This window comes from Mercenaria mercenaria, chromosome 1, assembly GCF_021730395.1.
Source record: "Mercenaria mercenaria strain notata chromosome 1, MADL_Memer_1, whole genome shotgun sequence".
NCBI classification, from domain to species: Eukaryota; Metazoa; Mollusca; class Bivalvia; order Venerida; family Veneridae; genus Mercenaria; species Mercenaria mercenaria.
In genome coordinates this window covers 16100047-16123855 of record NC_069361.1, presented here as the reverse complement: position 1 = coordinate 16123855, position 23809 = coordinate 16100047, and the positions used below count along the sequence as shown (strand labels likewise).

At 35.1% G+C, this 23809-nt stretch overlaps 1 protein-coding gene across 6 annotated transcripts in view; it reads left to right on the top strand.

Moving 5' to 3' along the window:
- The window catches only part of LOC123524303 (mitogen-activated protein kinase-binding protein 1-like), a 108867-nt gene extending 86979 nt beyond the window's left edge, over positions 1–21888 (top strand). For all 6 annotated transcript variants that reach the window (XM_053540769.1, XM_053540744.1, XM_053540760.1 and 3 more), the window contains 4 exons: positions 5954–7820; positions 12578–12612; positions 13063–13142; positions 13835–21888. In XM_053540769.1, coding sequence (XP_053396744.1) covers positions 5954–7820; positions 12578–12612; positions 13063–13142; positions 13835–14068 — 2216 coding nt within the window. In that variant the 3' untranslated portion in view covers positions 14069–21888. The remainder of the gene's footprint in view (positions 1–5953; positions 7821–12577; positions 12613–13062; positions 13143–13834) is intronic.
- Positions 21889–23809: the final 1921 nt, after the last annotated feature.

The following is a 23809-nucleotide window of genomic DNA, read 5'->3' as shown; positions in this document are numbered from 1 at the left end:
AATACTAACATATGTGTTTGGACGTTGGCTATATTTGAATGGCTTCTGATATTATTGGATCCAATATCTACACATTATCAAGAATCATTATCCATAATTATATCACATTAATATATGGGAGCAGGAAAATCAATTAGTCATTGTAAGTGTTTGGATACTAGTGGGTTAAGAAAAAAGCTTCTTAACATACCATTTTCATAACAAAATTAGAACCAGGCTGTTTGGAACTATATATTAACATGTATGTAATGCTTAGGGATACGTTTAAAGTTTCGTTTTTAGCTCATCTGATTTTTTGAAAAAAAATGATGAGTTATTGTCATCACTTGAGCGGTTGTCGGCGTCGGCGTCGGCGTCGGCGTTGCCTGGTTAAGTTTTATGTTTAGGTCAGCTTTTCTCCTAAACTATCAAAGCTATTGCTTTGAAACTTGGAATACTTGTTCACCATCATAAGCTGACCCTGTATAGCAAGAAACATAACTCCATCTTGCTTTTTGCAAGATTTATGGCCCCTTTTGTACTTAGAAAATATCAGATTTCTTGGTTAAGTTTTATGTTTAGGTCAACTTTTCTCCCAAACTGTCAAAGCTATTGCTTTGAAACTTGGAATACTTGTTCACCATCATAAGCTGACCCTGTACAGCAAGAAACATAACTCCATCTTGCTTTTTGCAAGATTTATTGCCCCTTTTGGACTTAGAAAATCAGTTTTCTTGGTTAAGTTTTATGTTTAGGTCAGCTTTTATCCTAAACTATCAAAGGTATTGCTTTAAAACTTGCAACACTTGTTCACCATCATAAGTTGACCCTGTACAGCAAGAAACATAACTCCATCCTGCTTTTTGCAAGATTTATGGCCCCTTTTGGACTTAGAAAATATCAGATTTCTTGGTTAAGTTTTATGTTTAGGTCAACTTTTTTTCATAAACTATCAAAGCTATTGCTTTGAAACTTGCAACACTTGTTCACCATCATAAGCTGACCCTGTACAGCAAGCAGCGTAACTCCATCCTGATTTTTGCAATAATTATTGCCCCTTTTGGACTTAGAAAATCATTTTCTTGGTTGAGTATTATGTTTAAGTCAACTTTTCTCATAAACTATCAAAGCTATTGCTTTAAAACTTGCAACAGTTTTTCACCATCATAAGTGGACACTGTACATCAAGAAACATAACTCTATCCTGCTTTTTGCAAGAATGATGGCCCTTTTTAGACTTAGAAAATCATGGGTAGGACAATATTTCTATTACAAAAAAAAATCAGATGAGCGTCAGCACCCGCAAGGCGGTGCTCTTGTTTAAAGTTGCAGAGGTTGATTTTAATAAAGTGTGTCTTGTTGGAATATATAATGCCCTCCAAAAGGCTTAGGACAAGTAGAAAATAACCACAAAAATATATGAAATTTGTTCTTTCTTTGCAACTGATTAGGTGAAACTCTTAAAGAGTCATATTGTTTCTTTATAAATTATCTGTTTCTGCTATAAAAGTCTTACTCTTGTTTCAAAAGTTTGCAAATTTCAGGCATACATATTTTTTTTTCTTTTTTGTCCTCATACTTTTGTGGGGCACTGTTTATTGCCTCAAAAACGTTAAATTTTGAATGTATTTACATACATGTCAAGTTTCCCGGATAGTCCGGGAGTTTCCCGGATTCAGACCCAATTTCCCGGACGTACGGAAAACTTAAATATCTCCCGGAAAATCATTTTTCAATAATAAACATACCTTTAGTGTAATTTTGGCCTGTTGCTCGAGTTTAAATAAAAATTTCAAGCATCAAATTAAGTCACTTGTATCATTGCTCGGTGTTTTTTCTTCACAAATTTGGTGCAGGTAAATCCTATACACTGAGTACAGGATGCGGTAACTAAAAGTGTGCAGGTATTTAATACCAGCACGCTAGTTACCGCACTGTTGGATAGGAGAGTATGCCAGCGTGTCTGGAACAGTAGACAGCGAAGTGTATTTTATTGATTTTCTGCTCTCGCATTGGTTAATTTTACCTGGGCTTTACACATTTGTAAAGCAAGGATTTGAAGTACTCACTTGAACTGCTGTATATGGCGGTGGAACGCCTACAACTACCATGTATAGATGGCTATGATACAAAACAGAAAGAACATTAAAACTCTCGGGTAAACGATTTTTACTCGGGGGCTATGCCCCCTCGTACAAATCGTTTACCCTTGAGTTTCAATGTTCTTTCTATTACTAATTACACACTGATGCTGACATGATTTATCACTCTATCATAAAAGTTTAACAAGGTCACGCTCTGATGACATCAGTAACAGGTGATGTATGGGCTATTTTTAGAATGTGTTAATTAGCGAGTTAACATAATGATATGGATGATTTAGATGGGAAAAGATATTTAGGGATACATTTGAAATTGAGTAGATAAATTGGAGTGATGGCAATCATTACCACTGAAGGCAGGAGTGTCAACAACTTGAGAAAGGTTAAAACATTTTTAACAGCTATGATTTTGTATTTTTTTATTGTGTAAAAAAAACCCCACTGAAGACTAATTTTTTAATACTATATAAAGTCAAAATGGTGAAATAGATTAATTTCCAGTCTGTTTTAGCTACTGCTCATGGGCTAAAATTCTAGGAATGTCAAAAAGACCTGCAGATTATTCACTGGATACTTTACTAAATGAAAAAGAAAAAGATGTGCTAGTACATTTTATCAAAATCTCTGCTCATTAAAAGATAATAACTAAATTAATATAAATCAATATTAAAAATGTTTTAACCATTACCCTCCTAAATTTCTACAATGAATTTGCCCGTCTTTCAATTTGGACAGTACCATTAACTGTTAAAAGAGGTGACTAACTGAATGGCGTACGGTGCAGATCAGGATCAGACTTCACAATGTGCAGGCTGATCATGATCTGCACCGGTTGCAAAGGCAGAATTAATAGTGTCCGGCATGATAAGGATAAAATGCAAATTACAACCCCTGAAACCATAGCCCAACTCAATTAATCAATTCAAGTGGTTTAGTTATAACTTGTTTTCGGTTTTATATTTGACCTAAAATTTCCAAAAAGTGCTGGTCGATAAAACTCCTGGATTTTCATCAAATCTTCTGGATTTTCAACTCATATCTCCTGGAAAATTGTCCTGGGAACTTGACATGTATGTATTTACCAGTATTGGTCATATTTCTTTTTGAGAAGTTCTCAGTTCAGGTTATAGGTTTAGCCATGCTTAAAATGCATGCTTGTTTTTTTTTTTTCTGCCATTACCAACTCAGAAGTTCACCATGCATTTGATGTTAACATTCTACTTAGGTGTAACTTTTTGTTGTCCTAGGTTGTTGTTTTTAATGTAATTAATACATTTTGTTTAAAAAAGAAATGTATTTTTTGACATAGTTTTTATCTTTAAATGTGATGAGAATGTTTGTTCAATGTGTTAACCATATTTTAGGATCAGCTGTTGTTGTAGAAAAAGGATTGTCTTCCGTGTGTTTGAAGTTTCCTTATGTATTTTAAGGTCAAGATCACTTTGCTTGTATTGAATGCTCATCTGAAACTGTTTTAGTTGACTAATGTGTTCCCTTTGATTCCAGCTCCGTCAAATGATTAATAAAATGAAATTTAAATAGTTTTATAAACAAACAGAAACAAAGTAAGAATGAAATATTTCAAATTTTGACGAAGTGTTGATCAGTATTTTAAATCTATGAATGCTTACTTTTGTAGATGTCGGCAAAAGTAAACAATCAACTACTTGGATATTTGCATTTTAAATGTTTTTTAGCTCACCTGTCACAAAGTGACAAGGTGAGCTTTTGTGATCGCGCGGTGTCCGTCGTCCGTCCGTGCGTGCGTCCGTGCGTGCGTCCATAAACTTTTGCTTGTGACCACTCTAGAGGTCACATTTTTCATGGAATCTTTATGAAAGTTGGTCAGAATGTTCATCTTGATGAAATCTAGGTCAAGTTCGAAACTGGGTCACGTGCCGTCAAAAACTAGGTCAGTAGGTCTAAAAATAGAAAAACCTTGTGACCTCTCTAGAGGCCATATATTTCACAAGATCTTCATGAAAGTTGGTCAGAACGTTCACCTTGATGATATCTAGGTCAAGTTCGAAACTGGGTCACGTGCGGTCAAAACTATGTCAGTAGGTCTAAAAATAGAAAAACCTTGTGACCTCTCTAGAGGCCATATATTTTACAAGATCTTCATGAAAGTTGGTCAGAACGTTCACCTTGATGATATCTAGGTCAAGTTCGAAACTGGGTCACGTGCCGTCAAAAACTAGGTCAGTAGGTCAAATAATAGAAAAACCTTGTGACCTCTCTAAAGGCCATATTTTTCATGGGATCTGTATGAAAGTTGGTCTGAATGTTCATCTTGATGATATCTAGGTCAAGTTCGAAACTGGGTCACGTGCCATCAAAAACTAGGTCAGTAGGTCTAAAAATAGAAAAACCTTGTGACCTTTCTAGAGGCCATATATTTCACAAAATCTTCATGAAAATTGGTCAGAATGTTCACCTTGATGATATCTAGGTCAAGTTCGAAACTGGGTCACATACCTTCAAAAACTAGGTCAGTAGGTCAAATAATAGAAAAACCTTATGACCTCTCTAGAGGCCATATTTTCCATGGGATCTGTGTGAAAGTTGGTCTGAATGTTCATCTTGATGATATCTAGGTCAAGTTCGAAAGTGGGTTACGTGTGGTCAAAAACTAGGTCAGTAGGTCTAAAAATAGAAAAACCTTGTGACCTCTCTAGAGGCCATATATTTCATGAAATTTTCATGAAAATTTGTCAGAATGTTCACCTTGATGATATCTAGGTCAAGTTCAAAATCTAGGTCAAGTTTGAAACTGGGTCAACTGCAATCAAAAACTAGGTCAGTAGGTCTTGAAATAGAAAAACCTTGTGACCTCTCCAGAGGCAATACCCTTGAATGGATCTTCATGAAATTGGTCAGAATGTTCACCTTGATGATATCTAGGTCAAGTTTGAAACTGGGTCACGTGCCTTAAAAAACTAGGTCAATAGGTCAAATAATAGAAAAACCTTGTGACCTCTCTAGAGACCATATTTTTCAATGGATCTTCATGAAAATTGGTCAGAATTTTTATCTTTATAATATCTAGGTCAAGTTCAAAACTGGGTCACATGAACTCAAAAACTAGGTCACTATGTCAAATAATAGAAAAAACGACGTCATACTCAAAACTGGATCATGTGGGAAGAGGTGAGCGATTTAGGACCATCATGGTCCTCTTGTTTTATAATGTAATCAGTAGCGAAATAATTTACTCCCGGAATTAGAGTTGAATGGTTGTGTTCCTAAACTATCTGAGGTAACTTCAAATATATCATCATACTTTGAATATGATGTTAGATAGGCTGTTGCTTAATCCAGTTTCACAAACAAGTTATTCTGGAAAAATATAGGTATAGTAAGGTGTCTCGAACAAGTTATTCTGGAATAATATAGGTGTAGTAAGGTGTCTCGAACAAGTTATTCTGGAATAATATAGGTATAGTAAGGTGGCTCGAACAAGTTATTATGTAATAATATGAGATGTTCAGTGAGTTTTAGGTTTCTAGGAAAAATACAAGTACAGTAGGGTTTCTTGAACAGGTAGTTAAGAATACCGTGAAATCATTGATAGTTGTTGAGGACTAATTTTTGTGGACTTCATTGTTGTTATCAACATGCACATAAAAATTCCCTTTTATTTTTTCTTTACAGTTTCAAACCTATGTATTTATGTCCCCTTGAAACTGCATTTTTGGATGAAACCAGAAATTTTTTGTCCAAGAAATTAATGATTTCACAGTAATATAAGTATGATAATGTTTCTCTACCAAGTAATTATAGAATACTCTTGGGTACAATAAGCTTATGCTTGCTTAGATTTATTGTGGTGGTTTTACTCATGCTCATTGTTTTCCTTTAATCCATTTCAGTGAGCTCTTCAAACTTTTCATCATCAAAGTCAAGTGGCCATCAGCAGACTCCTACCTCAAGGAAATCTCTCTCCTCTACAGCCCGCCCACGAACATTGCCACTTGACAAATCAGGTGGAAGGGTAACACCCACTGACAAATCAGCTAGTAAGACTCAGGGTAGAGTCAGAAAGGACACGCCTACTGCACCACAACCATCTGGTAAACTGTCCGAGTACAAGAAGAATTCAAGGCTTTCAACTCCTAACCTGAGTAAAGTACAAGTTGTTTCCCCTGAGCCAAGACGAATGTCTGCAGGCAGTAATCTCTCAAAATCAAAATCAAATTCCATGAATAATTTATTAGCTGATGACGAAGAGCAAGAGTTGACCCCACGCGGAACAAACAGAAGACCTCGTTCAAAGTGGTCAACTTCGAAAATGACATCTTTTGCATCAGTGCCAAATTTATTAAATCCTGATGATGATGGTAAAATATCTGTAAGTAATTCACAGGACTCGGATCTTTCTGATAGAAGTAAACAAGACATAAATGATAATGTCATAAATGAAAGAAAAGGCGGCAAACGTGCTGGAGCAAAAAGTCCACAAGTAGGTGATTCAACGTTAAAAAGTACGAAGCGAGCAGCCTCCACTGGAAGGCTGTCTGGTGAACTAAAAAGTAATACAGATGAAAAGAAGGGATTGAATAAGAGAGTGGCATCCAGTGTGACAAATCTCAAGACTGTAGGTAACCAAAAAAGTAAAGATCGTGATTTAATGCCACCCCCTGCTGTTCCAAATGTTGCAAAAACTAAACAGGAGACGAGATTTATGAAACGTGCACAGCAACAAAGGAGGAAAACAACAGGAACTGCTGAACTTACTTTTGAAGAAGCGAAAAATATTCTCAAAGGTAATTCAGGAATTTTAAATGGTAAAAAAGAAAAAGAAAAACGCTCTTCATCTACATCACCATCTAGAAACAGATCCAGTCTTTCATCTGTAGAATCAGGGTTAACAAGTAGTGATATAGGTGAAATAACAGATCCAGCGTTATTTAATGCTGCTACAGAGATTGAAATGACTGCGGCAGAAATTCGCCGGAAATCTACTCCATCTTCAAGCATGCATTCTGGTCTTGAGGCAAGTCCTCAGGATCTGCCTGAGCGAGACATTCCACCAGAACGTGATACCTCTAGAGCCCAGGCTAAGACATCGAGTAGTGCTAAAATTATAAGTGTGAAACCTCATCCTCTGAAAGGTACAGACATGGATATTAGTGGTGGAAGTAAAAACTCACCGAGAGATTCTGGGTTGTTTACCGAGGAGGACGAGGAATGTCCATCACCAAGTGTTAAAGAAAGAATTGCGAGACTGAATAAACATGTGGATGAACCTGTTAGGAAACAAACTCACAGCCCCTACAGGGGTCAGCATCGCTCTGAAAGCCCAGATTGGGAAGGTTCACGTCAAACATCGTCAATTCAGATAAATTTCTCAAGTCCATCAACAGTATCCAGTAGTTCTTCCCAGTCAGGTCCTGCACTAGATGCTTCTGAAACTGCCAGTTCAGATACCATGACTGCATCAAGTCATGTAACTCCCCAACGGCTCTCATCCTCTGACCATACTGAATCATTCCATTCAGTTTCCCAGCCCCTCAGGGACCATATGCTTCAACATCATCAACTGGAAGGGACCAGTCATTTGTCAGGAGGGTCCATGATGTCCACCTCAGCCCAGAGTCTCAGTCCACCCTCCGGATTGATATCTAGCCTTGACTCGGAGGGTCTGTCTCACCATCTGTCTCCTGGTAACCATAGCAACACAAGTCCCCGTAGTGTTGCTGACACTGGACTTGGATCTGACACTGACCTTGAAAATAGGTACGCATATTATTTATATGGTTTGCTTTAAGGGCAAGGAAAGCCTGAAAATAAGTTAATTTAATATGAAAGCCATCCTCGAGCCATTCATACCGCTGAAAGAATTTTTAAAATAGACCACTGTTGAAAAAGATATGGCAGTTTGAAATTTAAGAAAATGGCTGATCATGGAGGCAGCCATTTTAGTGTTTATGACGTCATTTACACACTGCTGAATTCTTTATTTAGCAAATAACCTTTTAAATTGACTAATTTCATATGTTTCTTGGGTGTAAGATGTAAAACATGGTAATCCCTTTCATTATAGCTTGAAACAGTAGAGAAATTATTTTACAGAAATAAGTAAGTACAGTTCAAATATGTATCTAGAAATTTAAGAAATCTGCCATTTTGTTTTTTGTTGCCATGGAAACAAAATGGCCACCATTTTGATCAAATTTTTAAATGCTGATAACTTTTTCATTTTTAACCCGATTTTGAAAATTCTTTCACTTCTTTAAATGAAATAAGAAGCCCTATAGTCTGCCAATATCTTGGGAAAATGTGACTTCTGATGGCGTTATTTGTTAATGCTTGGATATGAGTATTAAAGTGTTCCTTAGAATCGAACATGAAACTTAAAAGGGGCTGTCGCCTTCTAGGGTTCCTCATTTAAGTGCAATGGGGTCAAAGGTCAAATAAGTGCATTTACAAATAAATTATGCCGCTGTGCACTCGTTTTATTTTCATATACCATTTAAATTGTTTTAAATATTGTGTCTCAATGCCCTTCACTATTTTGTAAATAAAACTGATGATAATATAAAAAATTTATATCTAATATATATAATATTACATAGAATAATATATATCTGGGGAAAGTGGCATACGATGGCAAAGTGTGTTTTACTTGACATGTAATATGATGTTTGCTAATCTTTATATGTGGATGAACAAGAGAAATAGTTTTGGAAATGTTGTATCCAAGGGTTATTTCAACGTAATTTCAAGGTCACAGACATGTCAAGGTCAAAACTGAACTTTTAAAAATGACTTCTAAGTTATTCACGGTAGCAAAATGGTAGCACCAAGTTGCATTCATTCAGTGACATTTTTATGCCCCCGAAGGGAGGCATATAGTTTTTGAACCATCTGTCGGTCTGTCAATCTGTCGGTCTGTTGGTCTGTCCGCAATTTTCGTGTCCGGTCATTAAACAGTGTGCCCAATTTTCATTCAAATCTGTCAAAATTTGGCAGAGATAAAAACAAAAGTCAGGTGTGCAGTTACAAAAATTGTTGAGCAAATGATTACAAAATGGCACTGCAAATGCATTTCTTGCATTTCAGGCAGCAATAAAACTTGAATTTAAGCTTTGAACTGACTATAAAAAGAATATTTACATATTGTCACCTTTGGAGAAATGTGTGCGAAAGAGAAAATATGATAGGTTTTGAGGAAGAAGACTACAGCGGAAAATGAATTACATATAAATGTATAAAATTCTCACGTAAATAGTTAAAATCACTTTACTGTCATGTATACAAACAAGCATTTTTAGCTCAATCAGTAAAGCGCAGATCTGTGGATCGCGGGGTCATGAATTCGATCCCTGGGAGAGGTGAATGTTCTCCATGACGATTTGATAATAGACATTGTCAGGAGAGATTTCGTCCTCCACTTTCTGAATCATTTGGAGATGTTGGCAGTTACTTGCAGGGAAAAGGCTACTACTTGTAGAGACTCCAGAAACACTGATTAGGTTAATTGACCGTTGTTACAAAACTGAAATAATGTTGAAAGTAACATTTATAACAGTATATGGAATCCTTCTCCAGCCCCTAAAGAAATGATTTCAAATCTGGTGATGATTCATTATATATGAATTATATATTTATGTTAATTTGTCCACGTGACGATGGTTAAACAGGACCGCTTTAGAAGAATAACTGAAATATTGGTCAGAGCATAGGCTTACACAGTACATGTACGGTAATAAACTAAAAACAGATCTGTAGGATTTCAAATAGTTAATCTATACACTATTCCCTTGATTTACTGTAACATAGTTCTTTTTTTACTATAAGTCAGGCATTTATCATCATATTTTAAGTATTTCCAATTAAGTAGACATCTAAAGAACCAACATAAACAAATATTTACAAAATTGTAGATATTGAAACACTTGAAGAGCGGTTATAAGTTCTAATAATAGCCTAATGTCAATGTGCAAGGAGTAATTTTTTAGCTAATTCAAAAATATGAAAAGTACCATTTTTCATGCTGATGCACATGCGTAAACCAATGGAATAGAGTTTTGATTGACAGCATGGACAGTTTTAGATAATGCTTGAGAGAATTTTCACATTTCATTTTATCTCACAAACAGACTTAATCAAACCGAGTTTGCTATTTTTACGTTCTGGAGTTCTATGCCTCCGAAGGAATCTTTAGATCTGTCAACAGTTAGTACAGTCAAACTATTTTCGCCAGAGCTTGATAGGACAAACAACATGTGTTCGAGATATCAGTAGTACAAGCCAATGTGAAGTATATTTTAGGTATTTCCAATTAAGTAGCACATTTCAAGAACTAGATTTTCTATCACCGAAGCTCTTAATGCGATATTTGCATCATTTTATTCTAAAAATTCACCACGCTGTTTCTGTTTCGATCTTTTTTATCTTTGGCTTTGCTTCTACACTCTCACTTCCTATTCAAACTAAAGTTGAAAAACTAATCAGATCGTAACAATTTACAGATCTGACACATGGTTTCAGACAGGATGTCCTTGATAACATTGTGAAAACAAAGCTTGTGTCTTGACACTGAAACATTAGTCATTCAGATGTTTTACAAATAAAAATGTAAAATTAAAGATATAAAACATCAGAAGGTTGCTTTAATTTTTTTTATACCGGTAATAGAAACATTCAGGCTCGTTCAGTGAAACATTGAAGTTATACCTTCCGATACTTTCATGATTACTGACATATGATGGTTCAGCTAATCAAAATGATGAAATATGGTGGTTCGATAGTTACCAAGAGATATAAAATGCGTAAAAATAACTTCCTGCAGGATGAGAAGAGCATGAAGAAGAGATTTGAAGTTCAAAATGATGGATTTATAATAAATAATGCCGATTGATAAATTATGTCAGGCTAACCCGTCTATAGCTTGTGAAATGTTACGGAGTTTATTCATTTTCTTATATAAGGGTAAGAAGTTATTTCTATATAAGGGTAGTTCATTCTAACATTCTGCACTGAATTTATCTGACAATATATTTATTTTTACACGTTTAAGGCTACAATAGCATTAGCTCACAATTGTTTACTTTATAACATCAGTAGATTCCTTCGTGATACTTTGGTAAGTTTGCTCCACATGGTTCTATCACCAACCAATCACTCGGAAATCTAAAGGTGTTGTTACAGGAAAACAAACATGCTTTGCCCCTATATTCACAGTCATAAAGATCATATAACATTCGATATACTATCGAATTTACTGACAATTATCAAGCCTTTTTGAAGTTATGACATCTAAAGAACCAACATAAACAAATATTTACAAAAGTGTAGACAATGAAACACTTGAAGGGCGGTTACAAGTTCTTATAATAGCCTAATGTCAATGTGCAAGGAATAATTTTTCAAAAATATGAAAAGTACCATTTTTCATGTTGATGCACATGCGTAAACCAGTGGAATAGAGTTTTGATTGACAGCATGGACAGTTTTAGATAATGCTTGAGAGAATTTTCACATTTCATTTTATCTCACAAACAGACTTAATCAAACCGAGTTTGCTATTTTTACGTTCTGGAGTTCTATGCCTCCGAAGGAATCTTTAGATTTGTCAACAGTTAGTACAGTCAAACTATTTTCACCAGGGCTTGATAGGACAAGCAACATGTGTTCGAGATATCAGTAGTACAAGCCAACGTGAAGTATACATTATATAGACCTGACACCGAGTTCGAGCGAGCAAAAGTAGTAATTGGATAATCCGAATTCGAGCAAACAAAGTTTTACTGTACTAGTCTTTATAAAATAAGCACCATAGATTTTTTTCTACCTGTACTGTTCAATCATACAGGTGACCAACCAGCCATTATGGAAACTGTTAGCCAGAATATGAAAATTTTAGAAGCATGAGAAAGATAAGTTCCATAAATGAACAAAATATTAAGAGTGTACGAAAATTTAAGCTCATTCTATAGAAATAACTTTAGTCGTTTTGAATTTTGCCAGTCTCAAATGCAATAAATATATTAGAAGTAATTTATTTTACTTCTGAGATTCATAATTATCACCGAAAAATTACAAATTTGTATTAGAATGTAGCAAAAATTGCAAATATCTGAAGTTTATAACAAAAATGCACTTACTGACCTTTGACCTTGTTCTGTGACCTTCTTATGACCCTTAGAAGGCGATAGCCCCCCTGAAAAGTTTCCATTTTTTATAAAGTTAACAATGAACATGGTTGTCGGGCATTAACAAAAAATGCCATCAAAGCCAATTTCTAGGCCTCTTTTTTGGATATATAGGCAGACTATTAGCAGACGGAATTAACATAAGAACAACATTGCCTTTCCCTTTAAAAATTTCAGAGTTTTAATAAGCAAGTCCAACATAAGATAGCAGTAATTTAATGACTTTTAAGAAAAACTTAATTTTATAGGTTTATTTTTCACTGAAAGTTGGGATATAAATATGAAACATTTATTATTAATGTAAGGCATTGATTAATTTTGTTTTCTGCTCTTCAGTCATACATTTAGAAGAGATCAACTCCTGGCACAAGGTTTGTATTTTGCTCAATTTTTGACTTTTATCGAGAAATGATAATGCATTCAACTGTAATATTTGAAAATGATCTATTTGCTTATTGCAGTCTTCATTTCAAAAGAAAATATAAGTTTTGGATAAAGAGATACATTTTATTAGTTCCTTCACATGTCTTTATGGTTTCTATAGGACTCGAGAGGAACTTTAGTCTTAGGAATGTTTTGTTGCTTCCTTCCAATATGTTCATCTTTGATTTGCCTCACAACCATGTTAATAGTTTAAAAGTATTAAGTCACTGGTAATAGTAACTTGAGGCCAGATTATCTGTATTTCTAGGAGCCTCCTGTATTTCTTACATACATGTATATATATTGGAGGAAAGCATTGATGCCTGTGCAATAAGGAACCTACATTTTTCAGTTGTAGTTACTGCTTTTTTGCTCAAGAGATAATATTTCAATTCCAGCTGACCCACATTCCATAGTACTAGAATCTTTGGACCAAATACAGTCGGCAATATATAAGATGACACAGACTTTCCCGAAGGTAATTAGGCTGCAGGTTAATTCTAACGAGGTTGTAAGATGTACCATAGTTAAATTGAGCTAAGGATTAGATTAAATAATTTCCATAATCAAGCGGTTAAGGTTGCAATTTCATAACACTTGACCCTCATCAGACTTGGTTTGAGTTATGTTTGGATTGTCAAGTTATGAAGCCATCCAGCTGAAAGGTAGATGGTTCTACAGAGGTGCTTGGACCTGTGTCTTAAATTATGCATGGAAGTGTAAATTGGGTTTTCCTCCTCTGTAAAATGCTAGAAAGTTGCCAAGTTAACTATGTCAGTGGGACTTAAAACTCAAAAAATAACCATAAAGAAACCATAGTAAAAGTAAGCTTGAAATATTGAAGTTGTAACCACTTGGGTTCACTGTTATTCCATAACACCTTATTTTTGACTTAAACTTATTTGCATTGTATTGTACATTTTAAATGGTAACGTTTTTAGCTCACCGGAGCACTTACACTCTTGCAAGTTTCTGTAATTGACCCATGTCATCAACAACTTTTTTATGAAACATCTCTGAAACTACTTGATCTTTTGTAGTATCTAAGTAAGAGAAATGCAGTTGTGTTTGGTAACCTGCCATCTATTCTACTCAGAAGTCTTGTTTTTAAATGCACTTCCAACCTTCATCCCAAAACATAGGAAGGAAATTTATTTATTTATATTTCAGCTACAAGACAGAGAGGATGTCAGAGTTGCTGAAGTAAGGAAACAATGTCGAGAGAGATTGCCAGCCATGATAGAAACTCTCTGTAATACCGTTGGTCTATCTCCACCTGGCAACCATGACAATGAAGTGTCTGTCTCTAGACAAGCTATAGATAGCCTTTACGAGCAAAGAGAAGCTCTGAATAACCTTTATCAGCAGATAACTGATATACACAAATATGTCAATCCTTCTTGAACAGTTAATTTTTACAAATATGATAAGCTTCAAATACTTGAGGAAAATTATCATGTAGCCTTGCTAAAAAATTGCCGGGATAAAATAATTGCTAGTATATGCTGCTCAAACCAATTTTGACCTCATTTAGTAAAGAAGTGCCGCAAATTTGTTCAAGGACCATGGAATCGTACCTCCATACATTTTTTTTTGTAAATTTTATTTTCCATGGTACTTGTAATAATGGGAAGAAGAAAACAAAAAGCAAAGGATATGAAATTGAGATTGTGGCAAATACATTTCTGTGACATGTTAACATGGTATAAAACACAATACTAAGCATTGATGTTAAGACTAATGTAGCATGTTTAGTGCCTTTACAGAAGTATATGGACAAATTAAAAACTAGCTTATGCTACATTCATACCCAAATTGAACTTTAAAAAATGGTCATTTGTTCCTTTAAATCAACATGTTTTCCAAATTTGAAGAAAGAAGTGTTGATGTATTGCATGTCATGGATACCTTGCTATAAAGTGGCAGTTTTTAATGTTAATTTCTTGCCTTGTTTTGTCATTGTCTCATAGATATATGAAATAGCTAGCATATCAAGATTTAAAACATATCAACTATAAGTATTCTCCTTGTGTAATACACATATTATCTATTTGGGTTGTCTCAATCTATAGCCATGATTTGCGTTTCATTATGGTCATGTCTTTACATAAACATTAACACATTTGTTTTTTCATTTTCAAAATGAAAAAAATGTAACCATGATATTCTCTTCGGTTTGATTTTCGTCCCTTTTTCTAAAAACACAATATATGACTTCTTAGATATGTCAACCATCATGCAAAATTAGGTAATATTTGATGTCTTCCGCTTACTTAACTTAACATTCCAAAGAAAGTGTGAAGTTTTTCAGATGATTTTAGTCCCCTACTGGTTGAAAACCAGTTTCGGGGACTATATGAATGCGCTTTTCCATCGTTCTGTCATTCCGTCATTCCATCGTCTGCAATTTCGTGTCCGGTCCATAACTCTGTCATCCATGAAGGGATTTTAATATTACTTGGCACAAATGTTCCCCATGGTGAGACTATGTGTCGTGCACAAAACTTGGACCCCTAGCTCAAAGGTCAAGGTCACAATTGGAGGTCAAAGATCAACAGGGCTTTTTTTCCTGTCCGGTCCATAACTCTCCCATCCATGAAGGGATTTTTAGCTCGACTATTCGAAGAATAAGTAGAGCTATCCTACTCACAACGGCGTCGGTGTCAGCGTCACACCTTGGGTTAAGTTTTTCGTACCAGTCCACATTTTGACAAAGTCTTTTGAGATAAAGCTTTGAAACTTTCAACACTTGTTTACCATCATCATGGCCAGTTATAGGCAAGAGCACATAACTCCATCAAGGATTTTGGCTGAATTATGGCCCCTTTTGACTTAGAAATCATGGTTAAGTTTTTCGTACCAGTTCATATTTTGACAAAGTCTTTTGAGATAAAGCTTTGAAACTTTCAACACTTGTTTACCATCACCATGTCCAGTTATAGGCAAGAGCACATAACTCCATCAAGGATTTTGGCTGAATTAAGGCCCTTTTTGACTTAGAAATCTGGGTTAATATTTCGTACCAGTTCATATTTTGACAAAGTCTTTTGAGATAAAGCTTTGAAACTTTCAACACCTGTTTACCATCACCATGTCCAGTTATAGGCAAGAGCACATAACTCCATCAAGGATTTTGGCTGAATTAAGGCCCTTTTTTGACTTAGAAATCTTGGTTAAGTTTTTCGTACCAGTTCATATTTTTTGTAAAGTGTTTGACATATGGCTTTGAAACTTTTATCACTTGTTTAGTATAATAGTCTCTATCTGTAGGAAAGAGAACATAACTCTGTCATCTATTTTGGCTGAATTATGGCCCTTTTTGGACTTTGAAATTGGTTCTGTTTTCATACAAGTCCATGTTTTTTCAAAACTATTTGACATATGGCTTTTAAACTTTGAACACTTGTTTATCATTATGATTTCCATCTGTAGGCAAGAGTACATAACTATTTTGACTGAATTATGGCCCTTTTTGGACTTTGAAATTGGCTCATATACTGCCATTTAGTGCAAGACTTATCGAAATCAAAGTAATACAGGAACATTGTTTGTCTAATCTATTTTTTTCTTTTGTCTGAATATCCGTGGAAATATTTTGACCTCATTCTGCAATCAATTCTTCGAATAGTCGAGCGCGCTGTCATCAGACAGCTCTTGTAGTATCACTTGGCACAAATGTACCTCATAATAAGATGATATGTCGTGCTTAACTTTGAGACCACTAGCTCAAAGGTCAAGGTCACACTTAGCAGTCAAATGTTAACATGGCATGCTCAGGGTCTTTTGTGTTTGGTCCATAATTCTGTCATTCATAAAGGGATTTTAATATCACTTGGCACAAATGTTCCCCATGATGTGACCGCGTGTTGTTTGCGAATTTTGGGCTCCTTTCTCAAGGGTTAAGGTCACAATTGGGGGTCAAAGGTCAACAGGGCTTTCTTCCTGTTAGGTCCATAACTCTGCCATCCATGAAGGGATTTTGATATTACTTGGCACAAATGTTTCCCATGATGAGACGACGTGTCATATGCCAATCCCGGGCCCTTTGTTCAAAGGTCAAGGTCACAGTTGGGGGTCAAATGTCAACAGGGCTTTTTTCCTGTCCGGTCAATAACTCTGTCATCCATGAAGGGATTTTGATTTTACTTGGCACAAATGTTCCCCATGATAAGACAACGTGTCCTGCGCATAATCCAGACCCCTAGTTCAAAGGTCAAAGTCACAATAGGAGGTCAAAGGTCAATAGGGTTTTTTTCCTGTCCGTTCCAGAACTCTGTCATCCATCAAGGGAATACAATATTACTTGGCATAAATGTTCCCCATGATATTACGATGTGTCATGCGCAGCACCCAGAACCTAGCTTAAAGGTCAAGGTCACACTTTGAATGAAATGTCAACAGGATTTTTTTCCTGTCCAGGCTATAACTTTGTCATACAAAACGAGATTTAAATATCATTTGACACAAATATTTGCTTGGATGAGACAGCATGTCATGCGCAAAACCCGGGCCCTAGGTCTAAGGTCAAGGTCATTATTAGAGGTAAAAGGTCAAATTCAAGAATGACTTTGTCCGGAGCATTTCTTCTTTATGCATGGAGGGATTTTGATGTAACTTAGCACAAATGTTCACCATCATGAGACTGATTGTCATGCGCAAGAACCAGGTCCCTTGGTCTAAGGTCAAGGTCATACTTAGAGGTCAGAGGTCAAACTCAAGAATGACTTTGTTCGGAGCATTTCTTCTTTATGCATGGAGGGAATTTGATGCAACTTGGCACAAAATGTTTACCACTATGAAGCACCCTTGTTTTTAGAGTTTTGTCAATGTGTTTTACTATAAATAGATTATATTGTAACTTTTTTATTACTGGCCGTAGGGAATAGCGAAAGCACTTTTCTGTGGTATACATGCATGTTATATCCAATTTTTAGGTGTATTTTGACCTATCTCTACCTGGTAAAGAGTTTCTTGTGGATTTACGTTATATAGATTTTTTTTAGGATTAATTTCCCTTTGTTGTTACTATAAATAACTTATATGATAACTTTTTTTATAATCGGCCAAAAAAAAAAAAATCAATATGAAAACAAGTGTAGGTTTTTATATATGCAAATTTTAATCCAAGTGATTGCATAATTATATAGTACAATATTGTTTATACATCATTGACAGATATCAGTTCATTATGTTATAATGCAGTAGAGAAAGTTAGGTGCCTTCCAGTAGGGGACTTTGTATTGCATGGCAATACTTCATTCACATGTTTAATTAACTTATATCTGACTGATACATCTGGAAAAGTGCTTGGTTAACGAGTGTCAGCTGTGTATGTTTTGACTTGCTTGAACAGTTGTTACAAAACTTTACACAACAAAATGAATGATTATTATTATGAGAAAAAATGCAAGAAGCAACTTCCAGTCATTTCAGTTGAAGGTCAAGGTTGTGTGTTGAAATTAAAATTGAAAAGACAGTGTTTTATGTCTTCAGTATGACCTTTAACTCTTTTTTTTAAAGAGGATTTTCAAAAATCTTTGATCAACCATTTCCCAGAATGACATGACCTGCAGAAGCAGGCCGAGGTAACGGTCGTACAATGAGATCGAAGAGAAGAAGCCAGTATTTCCAGACTGCTTCATATCTTTCTTTCCTTCTGCTTGGAGGATTTCCAAATTACAAATGTTTCTCTTGTGAGATGGTCAGCTCCAGACAACTTTACCATGTCAGGTCAAGGTCTTAGCTCCAGACAACTTTACCATGTCAGGTCAAGACATACAGATTATTCCTTTTGTTCCATGTTGGAACTATTATATTGGAACTTTAAATTCAGGGGGGTGAGGGGGGGGGAATTTTGGTTTAAAGCTAATTATCAGGTTGTTGTTGGTTTAATTGTTTCCCTTATTAGTCATTTACACTTTTACACTAATAGCTGTTGATGTAGATATTTCCTAAGTTTCTGTTAAGGGGATATTTAACTATGAATAACTGTCACAATGTGACCACCTTTTAACCAATAAAAATTCTAGAGGTAAAACGAGCCGCACCATGAGAAAACCAACATAGTGCATTTGCGACCAGTATGGATCCAGCCCAGCCTGTGCATCCATGCAGCCTGGTCAGGATCCATGCTGTTCACTTTCAAAGACTATTTCAATTAGAGAAACTTGTAGTGAACAGCATGGATCCTGACAAGACTGCAAATGCACTATGTTGATTTTCTCATGGTGCGGCTCAAGTCCGGTTGAATAGTGTTGTATCATTTTATGTGCCATACTGTGCCTGTGTGTATATATAGTATTGTACAGTTGTTAGCTGCTATGTATGTTACATTTAATTCACCTTATTACTGCTTACTTATATTTTTGTCAAGTAAATTTCAGATTTCATCAGTAATAGTTTTATGGATTTGATTTAAGTGCATAACTTATGTCCAAGCTTAATCTATTGTAAAATGTGATTGGCAGTATTGAGTCGAACAAAAAACGCCACAACCAACAAAAGGCTAAACATTTAGTTGAATATCAGATATAAAACTACCTTCTCAGAGTCCAGATGTATAATACCGAGTCTGAGGAAGCCATCCAGCTGACTTACTGAAGGTCGGTGGTCCTACCCAGGTTCCCATCTGTAATGAGATAATATGGGTCTTCCTCCACTCAAAGCTTGAAAGTTGCAGTTTGACCTATAATTGTGTTGGTGTAACATTAAAAATTCTTAAGTTGCAGCATTCAGAATTGATCATTTGTGTTTCATTGTTACAGTTCATAATAGGTTGTGTAGTTTTTAATTGATAGTGATTTTTGTTCTATTCTGTTCAAGAGAAGTGCCAAAGTAGTCATAAATGATCCTGAATCTCATGGTAGCATTAAACTTTGTATAAGCAGTTCATGTTTATAAATGCTCAATGTAGAGAAAGCAGAACAATAGTTAGTGGTATCAAAGTTTATTTCTGTTCTGGCTGATGTACCATTATTGGGAAATATGCCAAAATTTTAATGTTTGTTTTGTTCAAAAGTTTTCAGGAAGTGAGTTTGACACATTAAATGAAAAGGGACACCAGGTATTCTTTCTGTACATAATTATGTACTTGTAGATAAACGTTGTGGTATAGATATACCTGTTGTTTTGGTATACAGTGTTGTTATGTTAAATATTTTTTGTTGTTTTAAACTTGTAGTAGGGCAATGCATTAAACAGGGGCAATTACGGCTCCCACAGAGAAACACTTTACTTTCCATATTTTAAAATTGTGAGCACTAAGTATTATGAAGAATATAATCATGAAAACAGATTTTTTTGTACAGATTTGAACTTTCTGGATTTCTTTTATCTTTTTTTCCCCCCTACTTTTTTTACATTTCATATTAAATCATCCTTTCAGGATGATATAGCAACAACGTTACTTTCTTAATTTCATAGATGGCCAGCTCGTTTTCCTATTACATGTATATTAAATTGTTCTTTTCAGATAGTATAGTTGCAATGTATTTTTTTTCTTCATTTCATACATTAATCAAAATAGTTGTTTTAGGGCTTCCATTTCAAAAGATGTCCAAAAATGTAAATAATTTCATCTGTTTTCAGTTATATTTTTGTACGGATTGTAAATATATAGTCACAGTTCTGTTTAAGATATATGTATAAAGTATGTATATGTATAAAGGAAATATATGTATAAAGGATCTTGTATGTATAAATGCTCATGCTATTTAATGCACATTATGTATATCAGTATTCCTGTTTTCTACTCTGCAAACCATTTATGACAGTGTTCACTTCATGCAAACATTTTACAAGGAGCTTTAGTGCTATGCATAAATTCAGTGTTTTTTTTAATATTCATTGTTAAGTTTTATGCTGTATAGAATGTACGTTGTAACTGCCTCTAAGATGGCAAATTGTAAATCATTCTTTCTGGTGGACCAGGGATTTAAAGAACTAAGAACAATACCCAATGTGTAGAAATTTATATTTTAAAACAATTTCAAATGTTTGTCAATATTTTGCAGAATTGCAAAAACACTGTGTCATGTAAAAACTAGTGTATATAATTTTTGTATGTCATGCAAATCAATAGATGAGGTCAGTGAGCTTATGAACTTATAAAATAGCTCAAAATTTATAATTTGAGCCGCGCCATGAGAAAACCAATATAGTGGCTTTGCGACCAGCATGGATCCAGACCAGCCTGCTCATCCGCGAAGTCTGGTCAGGATCCATGCTGTTTGCAGTCTGGTCAGGATGTTTACTAAAAAGATACTGACTGAATGGCGGACAGTGCAGATCTTGATCAGACTGCAAGGATGTGCTGGCTGATCATGATCTACACTGGTCGCAAGTCAGTTGTACCCTTGCTGGTAAGGGTTAAAATTTTCTTGTTTAAGCAAACTGATATAATAGGTTTTTTTATTGTTATGTTTTCATTAGAACTTTATGGTTCTCCTAGAAAGAGCTGCCTGTATAGTTTTGTACTGCTGGTCTTCTATCAAGACATATTTCCAAATAGAGCTGATCATATTTAGATCATTTGGTCTCTGTTCCATTCTTTTCAAACTGTTACAGTATGATTTGAGTATTGAGAGATAGTTTTCAGAATATATCCTTTTTCAATTAATTGTATCAATCTGTAATGAACCTTTCAGTACTTTTTCAGTTAGCAATCTTTTTAAAATGATTTTAGATAAAAGCAACAAGTTTTTCTACAATTTGCTCCATTTTCTATGTACACTTGAAGACTTTTCTAACTCCACACATTATGGTTTGGTTTTTATGTGTGCTGCTAAAGTTGTGCAGTATAGTTGTCCTGCGTAATTCATGCATATTTCAGGACATAACTGATAATTTATTAATGCACACTTGCAGAATAGTATGCATTGTCAGAATAAAGTGTCTGCTAGCCTTGATGAATTACTTCCATTTTTTATCCTGGTTATGTACGTTGACTATAATGTTGCAACAAAGTATGGGGTTAGAAAAGTTTTTGGGGATATGAGGTCTGAAGATTTAGGTGCAAAGTCTTTTGATTGTTTGCAACTTTTGTTCCGATGGACATTTAAGAACCCACTTTGTTCTTTAGTGTCCACTTTGTTCCCTATTTCACATACACAATACATATTTATATTAATTAAGTACATTGCTTGTATAAACTGGGTATACAGAATTGTTAATATATGAAACCTACTCCAGTCTTTCAAGTGAAAGAAATAAAAGGTTGAATCAAACTTTTGTATTTGTTTTGATTTATTGTCTGCTGTGTGAAACTGAAAGTTTGTTTCAGGTGAAGCTAGTGTAGTTTCCAGAATATTTGTTTAGTTTATACTAATTTGTTTTAGCTCGATTGTGATGAAAGCTTCAAGCTTATTGGAACCACTCTCTAGTCAGCTTGCTGGTAAAATCAGTGCTAGTATCTTATGAGAAGTCGTGGCCGTGACCCCAGTGGGGCTCGAACCCACGACCCCTGGATTGAGCGTCCGACACCTTATCTACTAGACCACCGCTACCCTTTGAATAGTTGTTTGATGTATGTATGTTGATGCCTCCACTTGGGTTAGTATCTGGCAAGTGTTACATGAAACAAGAGCTGTCCGTAAGACAGCCAATGCTCGACTATTCGAATTGTCCCAGAAGCAGGAAAATATTACCCTAAATGTTAAAATATCTATAGAGTTTCAATCCAGTATCTGCATTAGTTTTGGAGATAGTAACTTGCATGCAAAACTTTAACCAGAAGTTTTAAGTTCAAAAGGGGACATAATTTGACTAAAATGCATGTCAGAGTTATGGAATTTGATGCAATCAAATAGTTTTATAACAGCGAAAGCACATCTGAAGTTTCAATTTAATATCTGCATTTGTTCTGCAGATAGTAACTTGTACGTAAAACTTTAGCCAGAATTTTCTAAGTCCAAAAGGGGGCATAATTTGCCAAAAATACATGCCAGAATTATGGGACTTGACCCAGTGAGGTTTGAAATTGATCTAGAAAAATAAAAAATAAGTTTCAAATCTATATGCCTTTAAGTAATAGCTGTATGCACTTGCATGCAAAACTTTAACCAGGATTTTCTAAGTCCAAAAGGGGGCATAATTTGGCCAAAATGCAGGTCAGAGTTATGGGACTTAATGCTATCAACTAGACACCGAAGACACATGTGAAGTTTCAATTCAATATCTGCATTTGTTTTGGAGATAGTAACTTGCATGTAAACTTCTTAGTCCAAAAGTCTCAAAATACATGTCAGTGTTGTGGGACTTGACCTAGTGAGGTTGGTAAAGGACCTAGAAAAAGAAAAAAATAAGTTTCAAAGCAATATGCATTTAAATGTCATATGTATTTGCATGCAAAACTTTAACTAAGGTTTGTTTCGATATGACGCATGTCCATGCAAAAACAATTATGCGTCTCGATCAAGTGCCATAATACGGAACAATCTAAAAAACTCTTTCAGATTTAATTGAATTAAAATCACAAGTTATTTAAAAAGGAAATCTCTTAATATCTTTATTATCTATCATGCTTTTAGATAAAAGATATCTGCTTTTTAAAGTATGCAATACAAATGGGTTACACCCACCCGCCCCCTTTTGCGTTGTCAGCCGAATCGTCAGATTTCCTCCCGTTTCATACCTACTTTACCCGTTAAATATATAATAAAATTGAATCATCTCCCCAGGACGACTGGTTACAATTTGAACATTGGTTCCGCATCTTGCCGGACATACTTTCCACTTTATGTTATTTGAAATTAAATTGTTTGGGCCTGCCCCATATATTCTTAATCTCTTGGATAGTTATGCAGCTTGGATGGAATGTTTATCTTATGTAGACAATTTGCAAAACCTATGATTCGATTGTTTCCGCTTATGGTCAAGATCACAACTGAAAGTCAAATGTTTAAGCCTTGGATTTCGTATCCGCTCCATATTTTCTACTCCATTGACATGCAGAACTCTTATTCCAATGGTGTCAACCTAAAGGTCAAAGTCACAAGTCAAGTTTTCATTTTCTGTCCGTTCCATGCCTTATTATGAAACATCGATTCTAATAGAAAACGTTTACAAGGCATGTTTAAAGTGCCCTTGTCTAAGGTCAGTACTACAACCGTAGGTTATATGTTTGAGCCCTGGATTTGTACCTGGTCT